This window comes from Aotus nancymaae, unplaced genomic scaffold (assembly GCF_030222135.1).
Source record: "Aotus nancymaae isolate 86718 unplaced genomic scaffold, 86718_ANA_hifiasm-v0.15.2.pri h1tg000022l_1, whole genome shotgun sequence".
Taxonomy (NCBI): domain Eukaryota; kingdom Metazoa; phylum Chordata; class Mammalia; order Primates; family Aotidae; genus Aotus; species Aotus nancymaae.
In genome coordinates this window covers 45,462,173-45,487,850 of record NW_026988435.1, presented here as the reverse complement: position 1 = coordinate 45,487,850, position 25,678 = coordinate 45,462,173, and the positions used below count along the sequence as shown (strand labels likewise).

The window sequence follows — 25,678 nt, the reverse complement described above, 5'->3', positions numbered from 1 at the left end:
CCGTAGAGAGCTTTCGTGATTCACATGAGATTCTCAGAGGGGGCTTTGACTCCCGAAAGTTAAAAATAAAATGCTCTAAAGGAGTCTGATGGTAACTTTTCCTAAAGTAAAGCCCTGGCTGAGCTCTGACATAGGCGTGTGTCCGAGAGCCGCCTGGGTGTCTTGTGAAAGTGCAGACTTTGATTCATTTCATCTGGGCTAGGCCACACGCTCTGCAGTTTATTTATTTATTTGTTTGTTCGGAGACGGTCTCGCTCTGTCGCCCAGGCTGGAGTGCAGTGGCCCAGTCCTGGCTCACTGCAACCTCCACCTCCTGGGTTCAAGCGATTCTCCTGCCTCAGCCTCCTGAGCGGCTGGGATTACAGGGTCTCGCCACCAGGCCCAGTTAATTTTTGTATTTTTAGTAGATATGGGGTTTTGCCATTTTGGTCAGGCTGGTCTTGAACTCCTGACTTCAGGTGATCACTCCTCGGCCTCCCGAAATGCTGGGATTACAGGTGTGAGCCACTGCACCCAGCTACAGCAATTTTCTTGACTGTCTCTCTACTGGTGGTCAGCATTTTTTACTTAACATTTTGCTTGTCTTGATATTTAAAAGGCACTTTAATGAATAATCAGATACATGTAATATTTCCCATATGTGAGTAAATCTGTAGGAGAAACACCCCAGAATGAACTGTGAGGTCAAAAGGTATGTGCTTTTGTAACTTAGACGTGTAATCCCTTTTCGCCTTCCAAAGGGGTTCTCTCCTGCCCGAGTCCGAGTGCCCTGTTTTCTCACCATGGATAATAATACATGGTGCTGTCAGACTGTTGACTCTGAGTCTGATGGAAGAAACATGGGATCTTGAGTACCTGTTTTATTATGAATGAGGAAGAGCAACTTTTTTTTTTTTGCTTGACACGGAGTTTCATTCTTGTTGCCCAGGCTGGAGTGCAGTGGCACTATCTCGGCTCACTCCAACCTCTGCTTCCCGGGTTCAAGCAATTCTCCTGCCTCAGCTTCCCAAGTAGCTGCCATTACAGGTGTGCACCACCACACCTGGTTAATTTTTTAATTGTTTTTAGTAGAGATGGGGTTCACAATGGTGGCCAGACTGGTTCGATCTCCTGACCTCATGATCCTCCTGCTTCGGCCTCCCAAAGTGCTGGGATTACAGGCGTGAGCCACCATGCCCAGCCTTATTATTAAATAATAATAATAATAATAATGTCACTCGAACTCAGTGTGGGCTCACTGTCCAGAGGTATCTGAAATTCAAAATGCTCCAGAATCCAGAAGCTTTTGACTTAGACAAGATGCTCGAAGGACATGCTCAGTGGAATGTTTTGGATTTTGGAGTTTTGGGTTAGGGATGCTGAGCCAGTAAGTATTTGCAAATACTCCAAAATCTGAAAAAAAGCTGAAATGCAAAAGCACTTTTGGTCCAGAGCATTTGGGATGAGGGATGGGCAGCCTGCGGCATGTGAGCAAGGAACAGTGGCTGGCCCCTGGCAGTGCCCCTTTAACTGTGTGTTCCTCTCTCTTTTTTTTTTGGCAGGGGGGGCGTCTCTCTCTGTTGCCCAGTCTGGAGTGCGGTGGCCTGGTCTCGGCTCACTGCAACCTCCACCTCCTGGGTTCAAGTGATTCGCCTGCCTCAGCCTCCTGGGTAGCTGGGATTATAGGAACAAGCCACCACGCCTGACCTAATTTTTGTAGTTTTAGTAGAGACGGGCTTTTGCCACGTTGGCCAGGCTGGTCTTGAACTCTTGACCTCAGGTGATCTACCCACCTCAGCCTCCCAAAGTGTTAGGATTACAGGCGTGAGCCACCACACCCGGCCTGCTCTCGGTTTTGAAAGTGATATCGGCAGTGTAACTTCGTGTAGAAGTGTATGCCTTAGGTGGTGTGGAAGACGGACCATGTGATTTGATGCAGTCCAGGCAGCAGATAACAAAATCTGGCCCCAGTGGTGTGGCCTGGGATTTCCCGACCTTGTGCAGGGTACCGTTGCTGCCTCCCTCCCTCTAGTTAACTGCAGGACAGTGGGTGAAGGTGGGAAGTTAACTGCCACTGTCAACATCAGTTGGCAAATTCCTCAATACCTTTTTTTTTTTGGAGACAGAGTCTTACTCTGTCGCCCAGGCTGGAGTGTGCAGTGGCATGATCTTGGCTCACTGCAACCTCCACCTCCGGGGTTCAAATGATTCTCCTGCTTCAGCCTCCCAAGTAGCTGGGCCTACAGGCACAGGCCACCACACCTGGCTAATTTTTGTAATTTTTAGTAGAGATGGGTTTTACCATATTGGACAGGCTGATCTAGAACTCCTGACCTCATGATCCGCCCACCTTGGTCTCCCAGAGTGCTGGGATTATAGATGTGAGTCACCATGCCCAACCATTCTCAATACTCTTTTTAAAATTCCTTTAGAATTGTGGGTTTGTGAACTTTTCAGCATTGGGTGGAGTGAAATCTTTACCCTTTCTCAGTGGGAAATTAGAGGGGATTATTGAGGCAGGGGAGTAGATTTGGGGGATGAGAGTGGGGCAGGGAAAGGGGCATAGGGTGAGGAGAGGACCGGGGTGGGGAGAACCGCGCTGCGCTAGCAGGTGGCACCCTTCAGCTGCTCCACAAACATGGAGGCCACTCCCCATACCCGGAGGCTTTTTATGCAGACTCTGGGATTGGAATGCACCCTCTCCCCAGAGAACCGCCCACCCTTAGCACATCCACCTCCATTCCGTTTTAGGGCTTCCATGTGCTCGTGTGGCCTGTGTGCATTTCACTGAGACCCTGCACCCCTGCGGTACTCCCTGAGCCGGGTGAGAGCCCAGGCTCTGTCCAGCGGTCGCTTTGTTACTGTGCTGCTGCTGGTAAGCTCCCGTTGAAGGGTTTTGAAGCACGGGCAAGATGCACGTTGTGGGCAGCAAGGGTTCTTTCCTGGGTCGCAGTTGAGAGCTTCAGAGGCCAGAGTGCCTGCCACCTGGGCAGTCAGGAGGCTCTTGGCCCGAGGGACTGAGGCCACGTTTTCCAAACAAGATGAGGACACAGGGTTACAAGTGATACATTTGATTTTGACATGTGCATTTATGAGGGAGAAATCCTCCCAGTGGAATCAGTGTTTCTGAAAATGCCCGTGAGAGCCACGGCAGCACGTGGGAAAGGCAGAGCCCGGGAAACCATCGAATTGGCTCTGCCTGCGGAATGGAGAGAGAGCGCCTGGCTGCTGGACTGTGGGTGGCGGGGGGTGGGCTAGAGGAGGGCGCTGGTGTCCTCAGTGCTCTGGAGGGGGCTCAGGGCAGCGCCAACTGTCTCAGGGCTCAGGGCTCAGCCACTGGACTCCCGGTGGACAGAGGGGACTGTGGAGACACGTGCCTGCTTGCTGGTTCTGCTGGTCTCTGGGCGACGAACCCAGCCACTGTGGAGGGAGAGCTGAGACCCGAGACCCTGCACAGGCTGGGGGTCTGAAGGTGGGCAGGGTTGTCCCTCCACTTGAGTGACAGGCCGGCCTGCCATTGGTCCAGTGACCTGCCTCATGCTGTGACCTCCCTCAGATCCTGGCACCCAAGCCCACAAGTATGGCTCAGCTGCGTACTAGAATTGATGCCAGGATAAGTCCAGCTGGAGAGGCTGGCTGGGAGCCCCCGGCTGGGGCAGGACGAAGGGACAAGGAACAGTGCTCTCTGCTGAGCTGGGCGGGAGGCGCAGTGTCGGGAGCCATCCCTGCCACATGCCATCCAGCCTGTGGGGGGATGAGCACCCCGTGAGTCCAAATCCATCCCCCCTCCCCGTGGCGTCCTCTTGGGCTGCCCCTCTGTGCCACCATGGTCATGTTTGTGGCAGCTGCTTAATGAGCCCATCAGACATCGGGGGCTGTGTGGCTGGCACAGTGCAGGAAATTTAAGTTGCAGCACACCCTGAGAATTCTGATTAATCCTGCCCCAGAGCCCAGTTATCTTTCTTAGTCCTTGTTTTCTCCTGTTCACCCCTGCTGCCTCCCTGCTGCCTCCCTGCTGCAGCTCCGCTGCTCGGCTGCAGGGCTGGAGGAGGGGCACTGCTTTGGGTCTGCACTGTGCCCAAAGGCCATGCCCGCCTTTTTCTGTCCTTTTGTCCCTCTGGCCCTGAGAGAAACACAGGGGCCTTGTTGGGGACAGCGTTCCCGAAGCTTCCGTCTCCGTTTCTGGCCGCAGTGGGCCAGGTGCCCTGTACTTGCCTGCCTGGTGTTGGTTGTGTTTTGGGCCGTGGGCGCCGCCACAGCCCTGGAGGTGGGGAAGCTGGGCTGGCCGCCGTTCTGCTGTGAGGCCATGCGGCTAACTGCGTGTGTGGGCAGCTGTGTCACAACCCCTATCTATGTAAAACAGAACATGGGTCGCTGCCTTGTGGAGAGGACGTACATACCAAAGGAGACTTGCAGAAATGCTGTGGAAAATGATTGCCTCGGGAAGCAGCGGCCATGCACCCTGGTTCAAGAGAGGGAGGGAACTGGGACTTCGTTTCTTATTGAACCAGCGTGCAGACATGCTGCACTGGGACTCTGGCGCATCCGTGATTCTGGGTCAAGGTTGGATTCGTGGATGTGCTGATCTGGATGTGGACTGGGGAGCCCAGGCCTCTCTCACGTGCTGGAAAGCGGTGCTTCCTTCCAAGGAGGCTCAGGTGCTGCCTGACAGCTGCCCTGGGCTGGGTCCTTCCCTCTGCAGGGCACGGGGCATGGCTGTCTGTCTGAGGCCCCTGGTCTGAGCAGCAGCAGTCAGTGTGCGTCAGGGGAGCAGCAAGCCTGGGGTGCCCTGAAGGCTGGTGCCTGCCCTTGTCCTTGACAGTGGCGGTGTTTATGGAGAGGGCTGGTGTCTCCCTCAATGCACGATGAAGACTGGGGTCAAGGAACCATTCCCCCGTTTCTTGCTGACAGTTTTCAAACACAGGAAAGTTGAGAATTTTGTCACCCATTTATCCACCACCTAGATCCCACCATCAGGAGCAATTTTCTTAAAGGAAAAAGTGGTGAAAGTAAATGTGTTGAAGACATTGGCTGTGTTCCAGTTGTCAGCATTGCTGAATGTTTCTGGCCCCATCTTCAGCAGCTGGAAACAGCATATGGCCAGGCGCCTGTGCCTGCCACCGCCCACGCGGCCTGCTGGGCTGTCGAGGACCCTGTGCTGCTCCTGAAAGCTAACGGGGGCGTCTCTCTGGCCTTCTAGGACGGTGGCGAGGAGGTGTACGGCCCTGACCTTCACGGCCTCTGAGGAGAAGGTCTTGGTGGCCGACAAGTCTGGAGACGTGTACTCCTTTTCGGTGCTGGAGCCTCACGGATGTGGCCAGCTAGAGCTGGGGCACCTGTCCATGCTGTTAGATGTGGTATGTGGGGACGCAGTACGTGGGGGACGCGACATGTGGGGCACAGCTGAGTCAGTGTCTACCCGGCCTGTGCCCCAGCATCTGGTGGGGAGAGTGGGGCTCTCCTGTAGCAGGGACAGCCCTCTGCAGATTTGGGAGCAGGAGAGTGGTGGGAACAGGATTTAGGAAGGTGAGGCAGACGGCAGGGAGAATGAAGGCAGGTGAGTCAGTGGGGTGACCCCAGGTCAGAAGCGAAGGTGTGGGAGAAGCAGGTACAGCCATGAGCCTCTGGCTCCGCCTCCTTGGCCCAGGACTGCCAGGTGCTGTGGGAGCATCACCTTGGCACTGCTCCTAGCAGCCACTGTCACCCCACACTGCCTGTCTCATGTCACAGACTCCTGGAGCCCAGAGGGCCCAGGCCCACAGCCCAGGTGGTAGAGCTGGCATCAGACACAGCAGAGACAGTCAGGAACAACGGCAGGTGTGGTGTGTCAGGGAAACCTCACTGGGACTTGGCGACAGCTGGGTGTGGGGACACATGGGACAGGAAGGCGAGGAAGCAACCCTGGTGTTGGGCAGGAGGGTGCAGCAGGCCTGGGGCGGGTGGAAATGGGAGTGTGGGGCCTGGATGTGCTGAGGCGCAGGAGACAGATGGGTGGCTGTGGCATGGTCTTCCCCCAGAAGCCTGCTCTAGCGCTGAGGAGTGTGGGCTGGAGGCGGCCAGGGACCGCCTGGAGAGGGAGGAGGAGGGCCAGCGATTAGACGGAGGGGCGGGAGGACAGGGGAGCCACGCTGGTCTGTCCTCGAAGGCCGCAGCCTCTTGGCAGCCGGGCTGCAGGCTCTCTGCTTCCGTGAGGGACTTGATTCGGAGAAGGCCCAGGCGAGCAGCTCTTTCTTTTCTGGCCCCTGGTGATGCAGGCTGTGAGTCCTGATGACCGCTTCATCCTCACTGCCGACCGGGACGAGAAGATCCGAGTCAGCTGGGCCGCCGCACCCCACAGCATCGAGTCCTTCTGCTTGGGACACACAGAGTGAGTGCCCCCTTCCTGCCCCAGCAGCAGAAAGAAGCTTCGCTTAGGAACAGCGTCAGCTTACGGCTCAGCAGGTGCCACTGTAGCCAGCGAGGCCCCACCGGGTGACAGCGGCCCCTGTGCTTGGTCACTGCAGGTGCCATGGGTGCTGCCTGCTTAAGCCTCGAAAGGGCGGGGTTCACGCTGCACCGTTACGCAGTCGGCAGGTGCCACCCCATCGGTCCTGAGCAAATGAGAGGGCGTGTTTCCGGGAAGGTCCTGTCTCAGCGTGGAGACCTCTGCACTGTGGGTGTGTTGGGGGCGAGGGCGCACCTTAGTGATTCCAGCTGTCCAAGAATGAAGCTGCCTCTGCGCCCAGGTGGCGGCCTTTGCCTGTGGCCTGTCTCGCGGCAGCCAGCTCTGCCGGCACCTGTGCGGAGGTTTCTGAATGCCCGCTTCTCCCTCACACAGAAGGCCGATTAGAATTTACACAAAGGAAAAGTGCTTAGTGTAATTGCCTGAAATGTTTTAAAATACATTACTTGAGGCAGTGGAAGAAACTGGAGGGAGGGAATTCAGTGCTGAGGTTTCCCGTGTTTTCCTGGTTCTGAATGGATGCATTTCCCACCGAAGAAGGCCAGTCACTGTGTGTGCCTCGGGCTAGCTTGTTCTGGCCCGCATTTAGTCCCCTGGTGATGCGGCTCTGGACTTCTCTGGCCTGCAGCGCCCCGGCCCCTCCCCTCCACCGTCTCCTGCTGGGGTCTCTGTAGCTCCCCTGCCTCGCCAGGCACGTGACGGAGGTTTCTGCTGATGGGAGCACGCTTCCCACCCCTCTGGGAAGTGCCTCATCACTTGGATAATATTGAATAAAAACAGTATTAAAATCAACTTCACCTGCTCTTTTACTTTTCAACACGGTGGCTGGCAAGTGGAAAACAAATCCCTGTGGCCCCTGTACGTGGCTGGAGCTACATTTCTGCTGGTTGGCGCTGCTCCACGCCCTCTGCCGACATTGCAGGGTTTGTGGCCGCCTCCGCTGCGTCCGAGTGGTTCTGTGGGCTGGTTGTGCCCGCTGCTGTCTGCAGCCCCCGGCACAGTGCCTGGCACGAGTGGGTGCTCAGTAGACACTGCAGTGATTAAACAAGTTATATTTTGAGATTTTCTTTCAAACCCATGGAAACTGGTTTCTGTCCTTTCCTGTTGAGAACTGTGAGGCTGCTCGCACCCTCTGCACAGGCTCTCCTGGGCCCGGTCTGTCCTGGGCCGTGGGCTGCTGTCTTTTCCTTTCGGAGGGCCTGCGATGAGAAGCCAGCCCTCGGTGCTGTGGTGCCGTGCAGGGCGGTGGCTACGGGACAAGGCCCAGGCCAGGCAATGGCTAGCCCGAGGTAGCAGAGGCCGTGACTGGCGGACATGAAGGGAGCCTCACGGGCCACCCCATTCCAGGAGTCCCTGGGGACCCCGTGCATGAGGGATTGCTTGAGGTCACTGTTACAGCGGGAAGAAAAACAGGCCTTGTCACCCTTGCAGGTGCTCGAGCCAGGATGGGTTTCCAGGAGAGCTGGGCTGCCTGGGTCACTCTTCATGGCTGTTCTGATGGGAGCGTGCCTGTGACTTTGAGTCCTGTACTGTTGCAGGCCACACCCTTGCAGGAGGACTGGGCCGGCTCAGTAGAGCCAGCTCTCTGGCCAGGTCACTCGGAGTTGTCATCGAGGGGCCATGAGGGCCCTGATTGGACTCTGTCCGTGGGTTTGGCTGCCCTCCTCCCAATCCTCCTCCCACCTGCCCTCCTTCCCCCACACCCTCCTACCCATGTGCTGTGTCTTTGAGGCTCCGCCAGGGCCCCTTTCATCACAGTGCAGGTGCCTCAGGCAAGGGTGGGTGCTGGGGAACTGTGGGGGTGCAGCTGAGCAGAGCCACCGCAGAGGGACACAGATGCGGTTGGATCTCTGGCAGGCATGGCTGAGGAGCGGCCTGGGTTAGAGGTTGCTGTGCTGGGGGACCCAGGAATGGCCCCCTTGCCTCCCTCACCCTGTCCAGGGGCCTTCACCTGGTCAGCCCTAACCAGATTAGGGTTAACAGATACTTCCCATGTTGGCTGGCTTTATTGCATCGGGGGTTTGGGGCGGAGGCGTCTCTTAGATGAACAGATGGCCTTCCCATGCCCGCGGGCACTGGGCTAGCTGACTGCTTCTCTATCGCTCTCACAGGTTTGTAAGCCGCATCTCCGTGGTGCCCACTCAGCCTGGGCTGCTGCTGTCCTCCTCTGGGGTAAGTATTCATAGCCTGGAGTCACTCACCTCTGGATTCTGCAGCCTGCAGGGAGGGTGCGGTGTGCCTCCTAGAACTGGCCCCTCTAGATCACTGGCCACTTGCTGTCTGCGGCTGTCCACTAGATGGTGCTTGTTTCTGAATCTTGGAGCTGCCCACGGCTTGCTCCCTGCTTGCAGCAGCTCATTCAGGACTATGTGTGGGGTATGCGTAGGTGATTGTGTGTTTGCACAGGCGATAATCTAGAACGGGTGTGTGGACAGCTCCCTTCTGAAGGTGGCCGTGCCTTCTATGACAGGGTTAGGGATCAGGATCTCAGGGAGAAGCAGGAGATAGGGGGCCTCTGACTCCTGGAGGGGTCTGAGTCCATCCCATTACTGGCTGCATTTTTTTGTCTTTTTTTTTTTTTTGAGATGGGGTCTTGTTACATTTTGCATGCTGGTTTGAAACTCCTGGGCCCAAGCAGCCTCCCTCCTTGGCCTCCCGAGTAGCTGGAACCACCTGCTTGAGCCCCCGCACCTGGTTACTGCGGAGGATTTTTGCTTGCTGAGTACAGCTTGTGTGTCCCAGCATTGGGTCCTGGAAGCCTTACAGTTTAGTGACGAGAGACGTGTTTCCTCCAAGGAATACGGTAGAAGTGTTGTGAGTGATTTTGCCAAAGTGAGGGCTTTGGATTCCTCACAGGGTCTGTCTTGCGGACCTGGGAATTGTCGCCCACACGCCACCACCTTCCTCTTCGCTGCCCTTCCCTGTGTTGTCTGTGACGGTGGCCTTGTGTGGTGTGGCAGGATGGCCGATGGACCTTCCGGCTGCCCCTACGTTCATTCTCTGATTTGGCTTCATTCGAAGCCTCCTGTTCCTGGTCTTCAAATGAACGCACAGCCATGCGGTCTGAGAACAGAACAGTCTGGCCGGAGTCTCCAGAGGTCAGGGTCAGGGTCAGGGTCAGGGTCAGGGTTCGTCAGCGTTTTGTTGTGCATTGTCCAGTCTTTTTCATCACCATGAAGAAAATCTTCCACGGGCAGAGAAGCCTTCCCAGGCCCCATCTGTCACTCATGGTTGCAACTTTTTTGGAGTGGAACGCATCTTCTGGTAGCCACTAGAAGGTGCAAGGAGTGTCAGTGTTTTGTGACTTTGCCTTTCTGGAAACACCATTAATCTCCTCGAGGCCTGACTGTATTCAACCTAATCCTGGTTGAAGCGGTTTCCCTCGGAGCTTGGGAGGCCTTGCCCTCTGTGCTCTCCAGCTGGCTGCTCCTGTGCGGTTTCCTGATGCCCTTCCTGTGGAAACCTGCAGCCACCTGCCGCGGGTCCGTGGTGTGACAGCCAGACTCTGCCCGGGTCCATGACGTGACAGCCGGACTCTGCCGCGGGTCCGTGGCGTGACAGCCGGACTCTGCCGCGGGTCCGTGGCGTGACAGCCGGACTCTGCCGCGGGTCCGTGGCGTGACAGCCGGACTCTGCCGCGGGTCCGTGGCGTGACAGCCGGACTCTGCCGCGGGTCCGTGGCGTGACAGCCGGACTCTGCCGCGGGTCCGTGGCGTGACAGCCGGACTCTGCCCGGGTCCGTGGCGTGACAGCCGGACTCTGCCGCGGGTCCGTGGCGTGACAGCCGGACTCTGCCGCGGGTCCGTGGCGTGACAGCCGGACTCTGCCGCGGGTCCGTGGCGTGACAGCCGGACTCTGCCGCGGGTCCGTGGCGTGACAGCCGGACTCTGCCCGGGTCCGTGGCGTGACAGCCGGACTCTGCCGCGGGTCCGTGGCGTGACAGCCGGACTCTGCCCGGGTCCGTGGCGTGACTGCCGGACTCTGCTGCGGGTCCGTGGCGTGACAGCCGGACTTTGCCCGGGTCTGTGGCATGACAGCCGGCCTCTCCTTCTTGGAGGGCCTTCTCTGCCCCAGTGTGCGATGTGGAAGCCGCTGAGGTGGCTCGGTGGGGTCCTGAGAGAAGCTGACTGCACAGCTGGTGATTTCAGTGCCTCTGACCTGGGGCATTTTCTTACGTGCTTTCCTTCTGTTCTGAGCGATCCACCCACTTTGCCCGCTGGGATTCTAGGCGAGAGCCACTGTGCCGGCCACAGTTCTCTGATTCTTTTCTTTCCTGTTCAATCTCATATTCCTGTTCCTTTAGGAAGAGTCTTATTCTTGGGAGATTGCCTCAGCTTTACTTTCCAGCCTCTGCGGAGACTTGAGTTTTATTAGGATGATTTTGAATCTTCGGTTCTTTCTTGTCCTTGGTCTGTTCTTCACAGCCACGCATTCTCGGATACTGCGGACCTCTTACCTCACTGAGATGAGTGTGGGCTTTTCTTTCTTCATTTGCTCCTGGCCTCGTGTTTGATTCCTTTCCCTGGTGTGTGCTGTCCGCCTTTCTCATTGGAGCTTTTCCTCAGATGTCTGGCGATCCTATCTGCCTGTGTGTGATGGGAGTCAGCATCGGCGGCCTCGGAGGCCGGGTGCGTGCCCAGGATGGGGCCGGAGAGGCTTCCGAGCAGACCTGGGCGTGGGCAGCAGCTCCTTGCCTGTGGCCCCGTAGTACGTGTGGGTCAGTCGGTCTCTTCTCCTGGGCAGTCGCTGTCCTGGCCTTCACTCTTGCTGGGGTCTGTCCCTGGGGCTCTGGAGGTGAGTGTGAAGGGGCTGGACGGCTCTCTCCTTGGGGAGTATTTGGCATCCCTGAGACTGGGGCCTCTCACTTCCATTTCCCCGGAGCCTTGCGCTGGCCTGGAGTTTGGGGCTCAGCATACATTGAGGAGGTCTCATTTCTCTTTGGAAAGACATTTGACAGCTCCCCTCGCCACCCTGGTCTTCAGGCTGCCTGGCCAGGCCTGGTCTGGCAGGTCCTGGCGCCTCTGGGGCTTCTCTGTGGCCGATGCCTTCGTTCCCGGCCTCTAGCCCCCAGGCTTCCTCACCTTCGATAGCTGCCTTCTCTTCTCTTCCTGCCTAGTGGGTTCATGGTTAGTAAACATCTTTTTCTTGTCATTGTAGAGAGGTTTGGGGTGAGTGGAAATGCCTGTAGATGTGTGCTGGTCTCCATGTTTATCTGCCAAATTTGTGGCAAGATGTGCATGTGTGTGTGTGTGCAGGTATGTGTAGGCATGTATCTGCGTGCATGCACATGTGTATGAGAGTGTGCACGTGTGGGTTTGTATGTGCGCATGTGTGTGTGCATGTGTGGGTTTGTGCGCATGCGTGTGTGTGCATGTGTGGGTTTGTATGTGCGTATGCACGTGTGCATGTGTGGGTTTGTGCGCATGCATGTGCGTGCATGTGTGGGCTTGTATGTGCGCATGCATGTGTGCATGTGTGGGTTTGTATGTGTGCATGCATGTGCGCATGTGTGGGTTTGTATATGCACATGTGTGCGTGCATGTGTGGGTTTGTATGTGCGCATGCATGTGTGCATGTGTGGGTTTGTATGTGTGCATGCGTGTGTGCATGTGTGGGTTTGTATGTGCGCATGCGTGTGCGTGCATGTATGGGTTTGTATGTGCACATGCATGTGTGTGCATGCATTCATGCAGCCACTCTTACCCTGGCACTCAGAGGATACACGTCTGCTGTTAGCTGTTTGGGGTATTTACTTTTCATCTTTTTCTTTCAGTCACTTAAAAATACTCACAAAGGCCAGATGCAGTGGCTCACGCCTGTAATTCCAGCACTTTGGGAGGTGAAGGGTGGATTGCTTGAGGTCAGGAGTGTGAGAGCAGCCTGGCCAACATGGTTAAACCTTGTCTCTACTGAAAATACAAAAATTAGCTGGGCATGTTGGCTCATGCCTGTAATCCCAACTACTCGGAAGGCTGAGGCAGGAGAATCACTTGAACTCAGGAGACGGAGGTTTCAGTGAGCTGAGACTGTGCCATTGCACTCCAGCCTGGGCGACAGACCGAGACTCCATCGCAAAAAAAAAAAAAAAAAATCTCACAAATAGTTTACAGACACTCTCATTAGATTTAGTGAGTATTGATTTATTTTTTTCCATTAATTAGTGCTGTAATGAAATTTTTTTAAGCCAGGTGCGGTGGTTCACGCTTGTAGTCCCAGCTACTGGGAGGCTGAGGCAGGAGGATTGCTTGGGCTTGGGAGTTAGAGGCTGCATGAGCCATGATTAAGCCTGTGAATAGCCACTGTACTGCAGTGGGCAGCGTGACATAGACCCCATCTCAATAAAAAATAACAACAGATAAAACCAAGAAAAAAGAATTCCTTTTTTCCATTTATGATGATTTTAGAGCGTGGAGGCTCTCGGTTCGTGTGTCACCTTCCTGAAGGCTTGAACTGGTTGCCGATGACCATGTCCTTCTCTCATTCTTAGTGAAGTGGACATGGCCACGCGCTCGTGAGCTCCACGTGTCTCCTGGTGAGAATGCATGATGGCTGAAGTGTCTTTGCCTGGCCCGGGCACAGCAGGTGTGGTCTGGCCTCCTGGCAGGTGACAGCCTGGCCGCCTGTGTCCTTGGCTCGTTTTGCTGGGATCTGCCTCATTGCCTTTGTCATCTGCCTGGGCATGTCAGCACTGGAGAAACAGGGAATCAGTTACCTTCCTGTCCCCACTGTTTTTCTTGATGATTTGCATGAGCTCTTTACACAGTCAGAGCAAAGCGCCTTTAATAACCGCGGGCGGGCAGCATGACTGTCACTGATTGGACCCCCGACCACACCCCGCTATCCTCTCTGTCACCTTACCCAACAGCAGCCCCACGACCGTGCGCTAACCTGTGTGTTTGGTGTGTGCAGGACGGCACCCTGAGGCTCTGGGAGTACAGGAGCGGCCGCCAGCTGCACTGCTGTCACCTGGCCAGTCTGCAGGAGCCGGTGGACCCCCAGGCCCCCCAGGTAGCTGCTTCTGTTCACTCCTGTTGACTGCGCGTAGGTGTGTGTAGGCACCTGCAGTCGCTTGGCTTGAGTGGAAAAGTCACTTCACCGTTGGAAACATTTGCCCCCAGTGCCAGACTTCTTCCTGTGGGAGGGAAATCTTGTATTTCAAATTCTGAAGGTGTCTCGTCATGTCAGTGGGAAGTGATCTGTCTGTTGCCTGCAGACAGTGGATGTACAGGAAGGCCCCTAATCCTGCTCTGAAGTGGAAGGAATGCAGGTGCTTGAGCACGCACCTCTGTGGGTCTGCCAGCCAGCGGGGGCAGGGGCGGGACCGGGCCCACTCCAGCGTTGTCCGGCTGGCTTGGAGCCATCTCATGACACCCTGCATGCCCCAGCCTTGATTAAGTTTCCCGATGGGTCTGTTTCATTTCTTAGATAACTTGTGTGGTGTGGCCTCTGCCCCCTGCCAGGCGGCTGTGTGAGACGGGAGCAGGCCTGTTCCTCCATGGTCACGTGGCTCGGGTTCCTGGACGTTTCCTTCATATTTTTTTTTCTTTTGAGAAGGAGTTTCACTCTTGTTGTCCAGGCTGGAGTGTAGGGTCGTGATTTCGGCTCACTGCAACCTCCACCTTCCAGGTTCAAGCGATTCTCCTGCCTCAGCCTCCTGAGTAGCTGGAACTACAGGCGCTCGCCACTACACCCAGCTAATTTTTTATTTTTAGTAGAGACAGGGTTTCACCATGTTGACCAGATGGTCTCAAACTCCTGACTTGAGGTGATCTGCCTGCCTCAGCCTCCCAAAGTACTGGGATTACAGGGGTAAGCCACTGTGCCTGGCCTCCTTCATTAAAAAAAAATTTTTTTTTTGAGACAGAGTCTCACCTTTGCCTGGGCTGGAGTACAGTGGTGCTATCTCGACTGACTGCCACCTCTGCCTCCCGGGTACATGTCATTCTTCTGCCTCAGGCTCCCGAGTAGCTGGGATTGCAGGCATGTGCCACCACGCCCGGCTGATTTTTACACTTGATCTTAGCCAAAAGGCTGAGAAGCGATCCGGCTGATTTTTGTATTTTTTTGTAAAGACTGGGTTTTGCCATGTTTGCCAGGCTGGTCTCAAACTCCAAACCCGAGGTGATCCACCTGCCTCGGCCTCCCAAAGCGCTGGGATTACAGGCCTGAGCCCCTGCGCCTGCCCAGCCTCTTCCTTTGTAACATTCCCTCTGCCAGGAAGCGTGGGGCTCACAGGACAGCGGCGTGTGTAGCTGCTGTGTCTTTCTTGCCCCTGTGTCCTCGGCTCCCTCCTCTCCTCACCGTCTGACCCATTTTGTTGGCTTTGGAGTCTGTCGAGTCTCACCTGCCACTGGCTGCTCACAGGCCTGCAGAGCACCAGGGGGCTTCCCGGCAGTCCTGGCGCACCCACAGCCCCGGGGTCTCCTCGAAAGCCACGTCCTGCCCTGCCCGCCTGCACCGTGCTGGTTCATCTATTGCTGCCCCGGAGCTTAGGACTTAAACTCTCTGCAGGCCCTTCAGGGAGCACCAGAGCCACTGGGGGGCTTTCGTCATATGCCTGGGCTTGTCCACTCACTTAAGAAATAGGGAATTGGCTACCCTCGTTTCCCCACTGATTCCAGAATGTTCTTGTACTGTTTCCTCTTCCTTCCTGGATATGTGGGGGCTCTGTGCGTCTTCAGTTTTGCTCCTGTTGGATCAGCGTGCCCAGCGTCAGCCTCTGCAGGTGACGTGAAGTTAACAGGCTGCTTCTCCTTTCAGAGGCTGGCTGCGTCCAGGATCGCGTTCTGGTGCCGGGAGAACTGCGTGGCGCTCCTGTGCGACGGGTAAGCTGCGGTGGCACGTCCATGGCCTCTGGTTCTGCAGACCTGCAGGGGGAGAGTTAGCAGGTTGGCCACTGGCCCTCGTCCTCAATGAAGAGGTCCTGGCCGGTGGTGGCCCCGCAGCTCCCTCTGAGAACGTCACTTTTGATGACTGCTGCTGTGTGAGGGTGGGGGCTCCTCTCAGCCAGCGCCCTTCAACCTGACGTTGAACTCCCCTGGTGTAAGGGGCACCAGCGGCCTCTGCCTGGCGTTCTGAGAGGACGGACTCTCCCCAGGCTCGGCCATGGTGGCATCGCTTGCCTCACTCCCTGCTCGGGGCTGGTCGGGTGGGACCCCCGGGCTTGGCAGTGCTGACCAGGCGCGTTTCGGGGTGGAGCACAGTTCCGCGGCTGCTTCCCGAGCGGCTTCTGTGTCAGGAAAGGTACGATTTTTGGTGCTTTCGGCACTTTTCATCTTGTCCTTATGACAATCTGGGGAGGTCTCTTAGCTCGTTCTGGTGTGAGAGGAGAGCCGCGCCTGAGCCCAGGGCCTGCGTCCCGTCTGCCGCACCAGCTGGCCTGCGCCCTCCTGCCCTGCCCTCCTGTCCCGTGCTGATTGTCTGTTGCTGTGCCACGAGCTACCCCAGAGCTTAGGACTTAATCCAAGCGTGCATCCCCCCGTGGCTTCCCTGGCTCCAGCACTCGGCAGAGGTGCAGCTGGGGCTTTCGGGGCAGGCTTTCCCGAGGTGGCGCTGGTGAGGGCTGCGCTGTCTGGGCTGCTGGCCGCGGAGCGGTGCCATGGGCCTTCAGGCCCGGTCATCGTGCTCTCTTTCTTCGTGGCAAGCACTCCTGTGGTCTACATCTTCCGGCTGGATGCTGGTGGACAGCAGCTGGTGTACAGGCAGCAGCTGGCGTTCCAGCACCAAGTGTGGGACGTGGCTTTTGAGGAGACCCAGGGACTGTGGGTGCTTCAGGACTGCCGGGAGGCCCCCCTGGTGCTCTGCAGACCTGTGGGCGGCCAGTGGCAGGTAAGACTTGGCACCTCCCTGATGGCCCAGGCCCTGCTGTCCCATAATCCTGTGGGTGGGGCCTGGCAGCTGCGGTTTTTGGGTCCACACGTGAGCCTCTTTCAACTCAGCCACTTCTGGGGCCCAGGGTCTGTGTCCTGAGGGGCAGTGGGTGGGGCTTCCACCGTGGGTGAAGGGAGCCGGGTGCCTGGCCGGCATGGCCGCTTGTCCTGCGTGGTGATGTCCACAGCAGTTCTTTTCTTGGGGGAGTGTGTGGCTGGGGTGTGTGGGACTAACACTTGCGAGTTGGGTTAGCACAGCCTCAGGCCTGGGGCACTGGTGGAGCACTTGGGAGCACGTGGATCCCCGGCAGAGGAAGGGGCGAGGGCAGTGGGCTGAGCTGCTTCCCTGGAGGTGAGGGTAGGGGGAGCCTGGCTCCCTTCCTTCACTCATTGCCCCTCAGGACACAGAACCCTGGACTGAGCTGTTTCCTCTCTGGGGGACGGGGTAAGCCCCGTACCTTCTCCACGTCGCTCCTGTTAACATGGGAGTGATGCCCCTGCCTGTCCTGCGTCTCACGAGGTTGCTGTGGGGTTGAGTGGAGTAGGTACCAATTTACCAAAGTTCATTTGAGCACTTTGGAAGCACTTTTAAGCCATCCAGTTCTTTTTACCTGAGAAGTGGCGGCCACGTGATGTCCCCAGTGGTTGCCTGTCGCACCTGTGGGACCCCTGAGGTTGATAAGCTGCGTGTGAAGAGCTCGCTCTGGTGTCATGGGCAAGGTCTCCACAGAGGGCGGACGGGGGTCACCAGGCACCAGGAGGGGACCTCCCCCCGCAGGCCTCTCTGGCCAGCGCGTGTTGCGTCCTGGTGCTGGGTTTTCAGGGCTGCCTCTTTCTGATGAAGGTTTCCTGTTTGTTGCCTGCAGTCTGTTCTTGAGAGCGCCGTGTTAAAGAAAGTCTCCGGTGTTCTTCATGGGAACTGGGCCATGATGGAAGGTGAGAGCATGGGCACAGGCTGCCCTTGGGGGGTCACGCCCAGCACGGTCCCCAGAGAAAGCAGATCACACTGCCACCCGCCTGAGGGATCTGGTGTGCGGGTAAAGAGGGGAAGGGTAAGCGTGTGCCCTCATCAGAAAGTGGGGTGGGGCAGGAGGAGGGTGGCGCACAGCAGTGAAGGACCACCTGTGGGAGTCAGGCTACCAAGAGCTACGCAGGAACCGGGGGCTCAGGATCTGAACAGCATCCCCCGCTCCCCACCTGCCTTCAGAGTTGAGTACTGGAGGTCCCCGGGGCAGGGCTGGCACCTGGTGGCTCCCAGAGGTAGCGGGCACTGTGCTGCCTCAGGCCTGGTCCACAGTATCGAGGGAATTGATCCCACTCTGCATGCATCTGCAAGTGCAGAGCCCCACTGGGAGGTCTCGTGGGGGGCTAGCCAGAGGCCCCGGGGGTCTTCAGGAGGCTGAACGGGCAGGATGGTCACTGTCCTGACAAGAACACTCGGCTCAGGGGAGGGAATCTTCAGCAATTTTGTCGGTTGCGGCTGCAGGAAGGAGGGCAGCCAGCTGAGGGAGGACGCTGGAGGTGCATTTCCACTCTGCCTTCTGGGGGCGCCATTGCGTCAACACCGAGCAGTCTCGGAGGCGATGGTTTCTGCAGGGTGGGTTAGCCCCGCACGGAATCCAGGTGCCTCATTCATGTTTAGAAGTTGCTTCTCTGAGGAAGCCTTGCAAAGCCAGAGCCCCCTCCAGTCAGCACGGAGGTTCCTTGGAGCTCTGGAGGGATTCAAACTCAGGTCAGAGGAGTTTCCGCTGATGGTGGCCTGGCTGCCTTCTGCCAGGTTTCCTGAGGGGCGGCGCTGGCTCTGCCTCCGAGGCTTCTCTCCTTCCTGCTTTGCTTAGGACATTGAGGGTTGAGACGGGCAGGGCTGGGCCCCCAGTGCGGTTGGGATCTGCTTTAGGAACGCCTCCAGAGTGGGCTGGTCCCCGGCTGTGTCAGGGCTGCAGGTGGCAGTGCTCATGGCCCCGTGCTCCAGGCCATGGCCAGCGTGGACCTGTTGAGCGTCACCTTGCACAGCAGGCTCAGGCCAAAGCCTGGCCTTGCTCTCCTGAGATGTTTGTAGATAGAGCAGCCTGTTCTTGGTGCAGACTTGGGGGCCTCGTGGGGAGAGGGACGGGGGAGGGCTGCTGCAGAGTGTCCCACAAGCAGCACATTGCTAGAGGCAGTCCCTGGTGCGCGGGTGACCGGCTGGGCCTGTGGTTTCCTGGCTGGGCTGAGGCCGTCTCCGTGTGCCTGTGGTCAGCCGTTGCCCCCAAGCCTTGGCACTTAGATAAATAGATGGAATCCGTGCCCATTCCCTGTGGCTGCGGAACATGCTCTCCCACACTCGATGCCAGCAGGCCCCCACGCTTAGCGTCTCACTGTTGCTGTGGGCCAGGGGTCCAGACTCCTGAGCTGTGTCTCTGCAGGCGGCCGCCTCAGCTTCACCCGGCGGGGCCCAACCCTGCTCAGTCTGGGTTATCAGTAGGACAGGAGGCCAGAGGCCACTGCTCCTGGTCCCCTGCCTTGTGGGCCCCTCCACAGCGTGGCTTGTGGTGTCATGGCGCAGCAGTGACTTTCTCCCGATGCGTGAGCGGAGAGTGCTGGTGGGGTGGAGGCCCAGCCTCGGTGCCCTGGTTTCTGTTACCCTCCTTCGTCTTTGCCCCGTTCTGTTGGAGGCAGTCCTCAGGCCCAGCCAGGGTGTGGGTCCCAGGAGGTGGGTACTGTGGGGAGCCATCCCAGAAGGCACCCTCCACGGTCCACCGAGGACTCTGGTCACAAGGTAAGTCCCTGCTGCAGGGGCTGTGCTGTGGCCGAGTCCCATGCTCCTGCCCCGCCCAGCACCTGTCCCTGTTCCCCCGTCACAGGCTCTGCCGGCGTGGACGCCAGCTTCAGCAGTCTCTACAAGGCCACCTTCGACAACATGACCTCCTACCTGAGAAAGAAAGAGGAGAGGCTGCAGCAGCAGCTGGAGAAGAAGCGGCCCCGGAGTCCCCCGCCTGGGCCCAACGGGCAGGCCAAGAAGATGAGGCCGGGGGAGACGGCCTGAGCTGCTGAGCGTGGCAGTCGGTGGGGCCTCTCTCCTCGAGTCAGGAAAAGCCTTTTCACTTGTTCTCCTGCATCCTGGTGTCGCCCTTCAAGAAGAAAAAGGTGACATCAGTTGCGATCAGCTCAGAGGATGGGACTGTCCCCTGGGCTCCAGAAAGAACATTCTGTGTCCCCAGGCGGAGGCGCTTGCTCGGTGCCTGTGCCCCGTTTCCGGTTGAAGGGAAGCCAGACCGGTGGAGGGGACGCTCTTGAAGCGCTTTGTTTTCAGGTTGGAGGCAGTGTGCACGCCTGTGGTGGCGGCAGCTGTGCGTGGTTCTGCTGTTCTACCGCCGTTCATATCTGGCGCATCTTCCTCTAGGAACATCTGCGGGCTGGCGTTTCTGGCACAGTGGACGTTTTCATGCCGTCTCAGCGTCCAGGTGATGCGCTGCCCCACAGTAGCTGCTCGCCACACAGGCTGTTGAAACAGCACGAACGTTCAGCCCGCCCCAGCCCCAGCCAGACCCCCTGTGCTCAGGAGCTGCTTCTGGAGAGTAGCTCGCTCATGGGAAGTGCAGAAATGTGTTTTGGAGTCGCAGGGAGCTCTGTCAGGCAGCACTGGCACAGATGGTGAACTTCTTTCAGGAATTGTGAGGACAGGGGCCCGGCTGGCACCCGGTTTTACAGGGAGGTGATTGAGGACGTTGTTATGATTTGACTTGACCTCGGCACATGCTGCGGAGCCACAGGGATGCTGCTGAATTTCGGTCGCCAATCAGCAGGGATGGACCTTCACAGCTTCCTAGAAATGTTTAGCAGCAGCAGAATACAGCCAGCAAAGCGTCTGGGTGCGTGCACTGTGAGTGAGGTGCGCACTGTGTGGTCTGGGAAGAGGCTTCTGGGTGCATCAGGTCATTCATTCAGGCCGGCTGCTGCCTGCTCTCCAGTGCTGAAGTCTCCGCCCAAGAACAGCTGTGCGTGCTGGTGATGACTTTCACGTGGGGTATCGCTGGGACCTTAGAATCCTTTTGTGTATCAAAAGCTGGAATGCTTCCAATTTTTCATAAGTGCCTTGTTTTCCTTTTAACACTGATCTGGAAACAGTGCTGTCTGCAGAGCTGAGGCCCCCTCCTCTCTGCTGGGCATCAGGGGTTTCAGAATGGAGGGGCCGTGCTGGGCCATGTCCTCCTCTAGAGCAGCCTGATCTTCACGCTGCCAGGGCATCTGGCGCAGGGTTGCCCTCTCGTTCATAGTCTGCTTTGAAAGTCTTGGTTTTGGGAGAAGTTCAGGTTGGTCTTGCCGTATCGTCGCTTCAGATAGGGGCTTGCAGACAGGCCCGTGTGCTGAATCCCACCCACGGCCTGATACATGGCCTGTGAATGGTTTTTTACATTTTAAAAATGGTTGAAAACAAATTAAAAATCTATTTCATGGCATGAAAATCATGGCATTCACATCCCAGCATCTATGAGTAGACTTTGATGGACACAACCAGGCCTGTCCACGCTTCATCTCCATCTGCTTTGTGCTCCGGCCACAGAGTGGCGTGTTGCGACTGAGTCCAAATGGCCTCCCCGCAGGGCCACGTCTCCACACTACGGCGGGGCTCCTCTGAGGTTCTGCTTCCTCCCAGTGGGGCTGGCTTCCTGTGTTAGCTCCTCACATCCTGCCTTGGCCCTGAGTTGGTCCCTCTGCTAATGGCTGTATCTGTGTCTCAGGGGACGGCACAGCTGCCTTCTTGCTGGGACATTGACTGATGGACTGGTTCCTATTCACCCGCCTGAAGTCATCCCGGAAATAGCTCTTACAGTTGCTTGGCTTGAACTCAGCTCCGCCTGTGTTCAGAGTTTTCTCTCTTGCCCCTCACCCAGAACAGCGGCACCCACCGTCTTCCTGTCCTCTGTGACCGCCTCGCTGCTGGGTCTGTTCTGTGAGACGTCATGGCCACCCCTGATTGCCATCTGGGAGGATCTCGCCCCTTCAGTTTCAGCTGTTCTATTACATTAATTTTTGGTTTCTATGTATTTTACTTTTGGGACATTCCTTGGACTTTGTTCTGCCTCCTTAATTGATTAAGAAAATTTGGTCGTTGTATTCAATGTTTTTTTTTTTTTTTTTTTGAGACGGTGTCTTGCTCTGTCGCCCAGGCTGGAATACAGTGGTGTAATCTCGGCTCACTGCAACCTCTGCCTCCCAGGTTCAAGTGGTTCTCCTGCCTCTGCCTGCCGAGTAGCTGGAATTACAGGCGCGTGCCACAACATCCAGCTAATTTTTGTAATTTTAATACAGACAGCATTTTGCCATGTTGGCCAGGCTGGTCTCGAACTCCTGACTTCAGGTGATCCTATCACCTTGGCCTCCTAAAGTGCTGGGATTATAGGTGTCAACCACTGCACCCAACCTATTGTATTTAATTCTAAGCACTTTCTTCTTCTTCTTCTTTTTTTTTTTTGGAGATGGTCTTCCTCTGTCATCCAGGCTGAAGTGCAGTGGTGGTGTGATCTTGGCTCACTGCAGCCTCAATCTCCTGGCTCAAGCAGTCCTCCCACCTTGGCCTCCCAGAGTGCTGGGATTATAGGCATGAGACACTGTGCTCAGCCCCTCTTTCTTCATTTAGATAACAGTGCATGTACTGTACAACTGGAAAGTGCACATGAAATGCTAGAACTGGATTTCACCAACTGAGTGCGCTGTGTGACTCCCCACAAGAAGCAGGACACTTAGCACCTGCTGAGAAGCCCCCACACCCATGTTCCCTTCCAGGCCCTGCCGCATCGTGCTGGCTGGCCTGACCTCAGTTTCCCTTCTGTTGCTCTGACTGCTTCTGCTCCACCCTGTTTGTGAGGCTCATCCACCTTGTTGCCTGTGTTGTAGATTGTTCGTTCTCAGTGCTACGCTAAGTACTCCGTTGTGTGAAAATTCCACAGTGCTTTGGTTCTGCTGTGGATGGGCATTTGGGTAGTTTCCACAGTTTGGCTGTTAGGAATGGTGCAGTGATGAACATGCTGGCACCTGTCTTCTGTTTTTTTATTTTTAGAGACAGGATCTTGCTCTCTTACCCAGGCTGGAGTGTGACCTTGGCTCACTGCAGCCTCAGCCTCCTGGCCTTAAGCAATCCTCCCATCTCTGCCTCCTGAGTAGCTGGGACTGCAGGTGTGTGCCACCATGCTAGCTAATTTTTGTAGTTTTTTGTAGAGATGGGGTCTGGCTCTGCTGCCCAGGCTGGTCTTGAACTTCTGTCCTCAAGCAGTCCTCCTGCCTCGGCTTCCCGAAGCACTGGGATTACAGGCCTGAGCCACCATCCCTAGCCAGCACCTGTCTTCTGGAACATTCGTAAGCATTTCTGTTGGGCGTGTACTTATGCGTGGAATTGCTGGCTCTTAGTTATATATGTTTAGCTTAGAAGATACTGCAAGGTGGAAAACAGCACATCCTCACGCCTGGTGTTTGTGGCTGTGGCGGCCACGGGTGCCTTGGAAAGCTCACGGTGTGTGCTGTGGAGTTCTGCAGAGGTGCGGACTGGCACAGGGAGCCAGTGAAGGTGCCCACCTAGGATCCAGACCTCACCTTGATCTTGTTCTCTGAGGCCACCTTCCCAAAACGTTGGCTCACCCAGTCTTAGATCACTCACCCTGGGGGAGATCTGCCGCAAGGTCATGAGGACACTCAGGCAGCCTACACGGAGGTCACCGTGGCAGAGCACAGGCCTCCTGCCAGCAGCCAGCAGCAGCTGGCCAGCCGTGAGGGCACCTCCGGGAAGGAGGGCTTTCTGCGGTTTTTCCTGCACCCCGTATATACTGACATGATAATTTTTCTTTCCTGTTTCCCTTGTGATTTCTTTGGTCCGGGGTTATTTGGAAATACAGTTTCATTTCTCAATGTTTAGGGTTTTCCTCCGGGTTTGGTTGTTGTTTCTGGTTTTAATTCTGTCGTGGTCTCAGAATATGCTTCGCGCTTCACTCTGTTTAGATCTGTCGAGGGCTGTTTTGTGCTTCACGGTGTGGGGGTGATTGCTTGTGCACATGCAGGTGTGTGTGACCCCGAACAGTGTCCCCAGCTGTCCCTGTCTTGCCTCTCCGTGCCCCGCGTGCCCTTCTTAGCCCTGCCATGCGATCCTGGAGCTGGGCCCTCCCTGACCCTCCTTTGCAGGTTGGCACAGTGTTTGGCTATGTCGCTGGAGGGGCTGGAGGGACTGCACAGGAGGGAGGGGCCTGCCCTCCTGGTTCCAGCATGCTCGCCTTTCCTGGCTTCTGTGGTGTGTGCCTGCCAACCTCATGGAGGGTGAGGACGGGCTCTCAGTGACAGCCTCCAGGAGCTTATCGACACCAGGTTCACCACGGTGGGAAGGATTCCCGCTGAGTTTCCTTGCCTCTTTCCAGCTCCCAGGGAGTCTGTCTCTCTCCTGCCCCAGCAAGAGCTTCTGGGTGAGTCTCGCTGGCGCTGCCGCCCGAGGTTTCCTGCTTCCTGGCCGTGGCCTGCCACACCTCCGCGAACTCCAGCACCCGGCACATAGCCCCACTCAGGTCAGAGCTGCGTCGAAGCCGAGGTGGGGTTCTGAGGTTCTCACAGAGATCCAGACCCAACACTTGGAGGTCTATTGTCTCAGTCCTGGCGGGGAGGTTCTCCTAGGCCTCAGCGCCCTGTGCTCGGAATTCTCTTTACATGTTAGTGGAACCCTCTGTTACTGTTTAATTATTCTTCATGTTAAATGTTTCTATCTTTTAGCCGGGTGTGGTGGCTCATACCTGTAATCCCAGCACTTTGGGAGGCCGAGGTGGGCAGATCACGAGGTCAAGATTTCAAGACCAGCCTGACCAACATGGTGAAACCCCGTCTCTACAAAGAGTACAAAAATTACCTGGGTGTCATGGCACATGCCTGTAATCCCAGCTAGGTAGTCTGCCTAAAGTTTGCCAATTTTATCTTTCAAAAAAACCTTTATTTTATTGACCATTTGTATTGTTTTCTTCATTTCACTTCATTTGTTTCTTCTCTGACTTTTATTTCTTTTCTTCTACTAATTTTGGGTTGGGTTTGCTCTTGCCTATTTCTTTAAAGTGCATTGTTATATTGTTTAATTAAAAAAATTTTTTTTTTTTAAGATAGAGTCTCACACTATCCCCCCGGGCTGGAATGCAATGACGCAATCTCGGCTCACTGACACCTCTGCCTCCTGGGTTCAAATGATTCTCCTGCCTCGGCCTCCCGAGTAGCTGGGATTATAGGTGCTGGCCACCATGCCTGGCTAATTTTTTGTACGTTTAATAGAGACCAGGCTTCACTATGTTGTCCAGGCTGGTCTCAAACTCCTGACCTCGTGATCCACGTGCCTCAGCCTCCCAAAGTGCTGGGATTACAGACATGAGCCACCACATCCAACCTCTTTTTCTTTTTTTTTTCTAGCGTGGGCTCTATGGCTGTAAACTTCCTGCCTAGTACTGCTTTTGCTGTATCCCATAGTTTTGATATATTGTGTTTCTGTTATCACTTGTTTCAAGAAAATTTTCAGTTTTCTTCATAATTTCATCATTGACCCACTGGTCACTCAGGAGCATATTTTTTTGTTTGTTTTTGTTTTTTAATTTTTTTTTTTTTGAGATGGAGTCTTGCTCTGTCACCCAGGCTAGAGTGCAGTGGACGATCTTGGCTCACTACAACCTCCGCCCCCTGGTTCAAGCCATTCTAGCATATTGTTTAATCTCCATGAGTTTGTATAGTTTTCAAAATTCCTCTTGGTCCTGATTTCTAGTGTTATTCCATTGTGGCCAGAGACGATGCTTGATATTCTTTCAGTTTATTTAATGTTTTAAGACTTGTTTTGTGACCTAATATATGATGTGTCCTTGAGAACAATCCATGTGCTGAGAAGAATGTATACACCGCAGCCGTTGGATGAAGTGTTCTGTAAATACTAGTAGGTCCGTCTGCTCTATAGCAGAGATTATATCTGATTATTTTTATTGATGTTCTGTCTGAACGATCTGTTCAATACTGAAAGTGGGGCGTTGTTCAGTACTGAAAGTGGGGTGTTCAGTACTGAAAGTGGGGTGTTGTTCAGTACTGAAAGTGGGTGTTGAACCCTCCAGTTACTGTTGTCTTGGGGTCTGTCTCTCTCTTTAGCTCTAACTGCATTTGCGTTGTGCGTCTGGGTGCTGCAGTGTTGGGTGCGTATGTATTCACAACTGTTACATCCTCTTGCCGACTGGCCCTTTATTACTTACATAGCGGCACTCCCCGCCTACCTTTAGTTTTGTCCTGAGGTCTGTGCTGTGCTAGAGAACTGCAGCTACTCCTGCTCTTTGGTTTCCATATTCACAGAATATCTTTTTCCATTTATTTCTTTTCAGTTCTCTTTCTCTGCCTCCTCTTTAAGGCCAATAACTCT

General features: G+C 55.8%; 1 protein-coding gene across 3 annotated transcripts in view; it reads left to right on the top strand.

Annotated features, from left to right (window-relative positions):
* WDR4 (WD repeat domain 4) overlaps window positions 1–25,257 on the top strand; it is a 32,306-nt gene extending 7,049 nt beyond the window's left edge. For 2 of the 3 annotated variants that reach the window (XM_064380196.1, XM_012444926.3), the window contains 8 exons: window positions 5,180–5,336; window positions 6,234–6,346; window positions 8,533–8,593; window positions 13,331–13,429; window positions 15,182–15,246; window positions 16,066–16,249; window positions 17,157–17,226; window positions 19,134–25,257. In XM_064380196.1, coding sequence (XP_064236266.1) covers window positions 5,180–5,336; window positions 6,234–6,346; window positions 8,533–8,593; window positions 13,331–13,429; window positions 15,182–15,246; window positions 16,066–16,249; window positions 17,157–17,226; window positions 19,134–19,315 — 931 coding nt within the window. In that variant the 3' untranslated portion in view covers window positions 19,316–25,257. The remainder of the gene's footprint in view (window positions 1–5,179; window positions 5,337–6,233; window positions 6,347–8,532; window positions 8,594–13,330; window positions 13,430–15,181; window positions 15,247–16,065; window positions 16,250–17,156; window positions 17,227–19,133) is intronic. The other variant, XM_064380195.1, reaches the window with a different exon arrangement.
* Window positions 25,258–25,678: the final 421 nt, after the last annotated feature.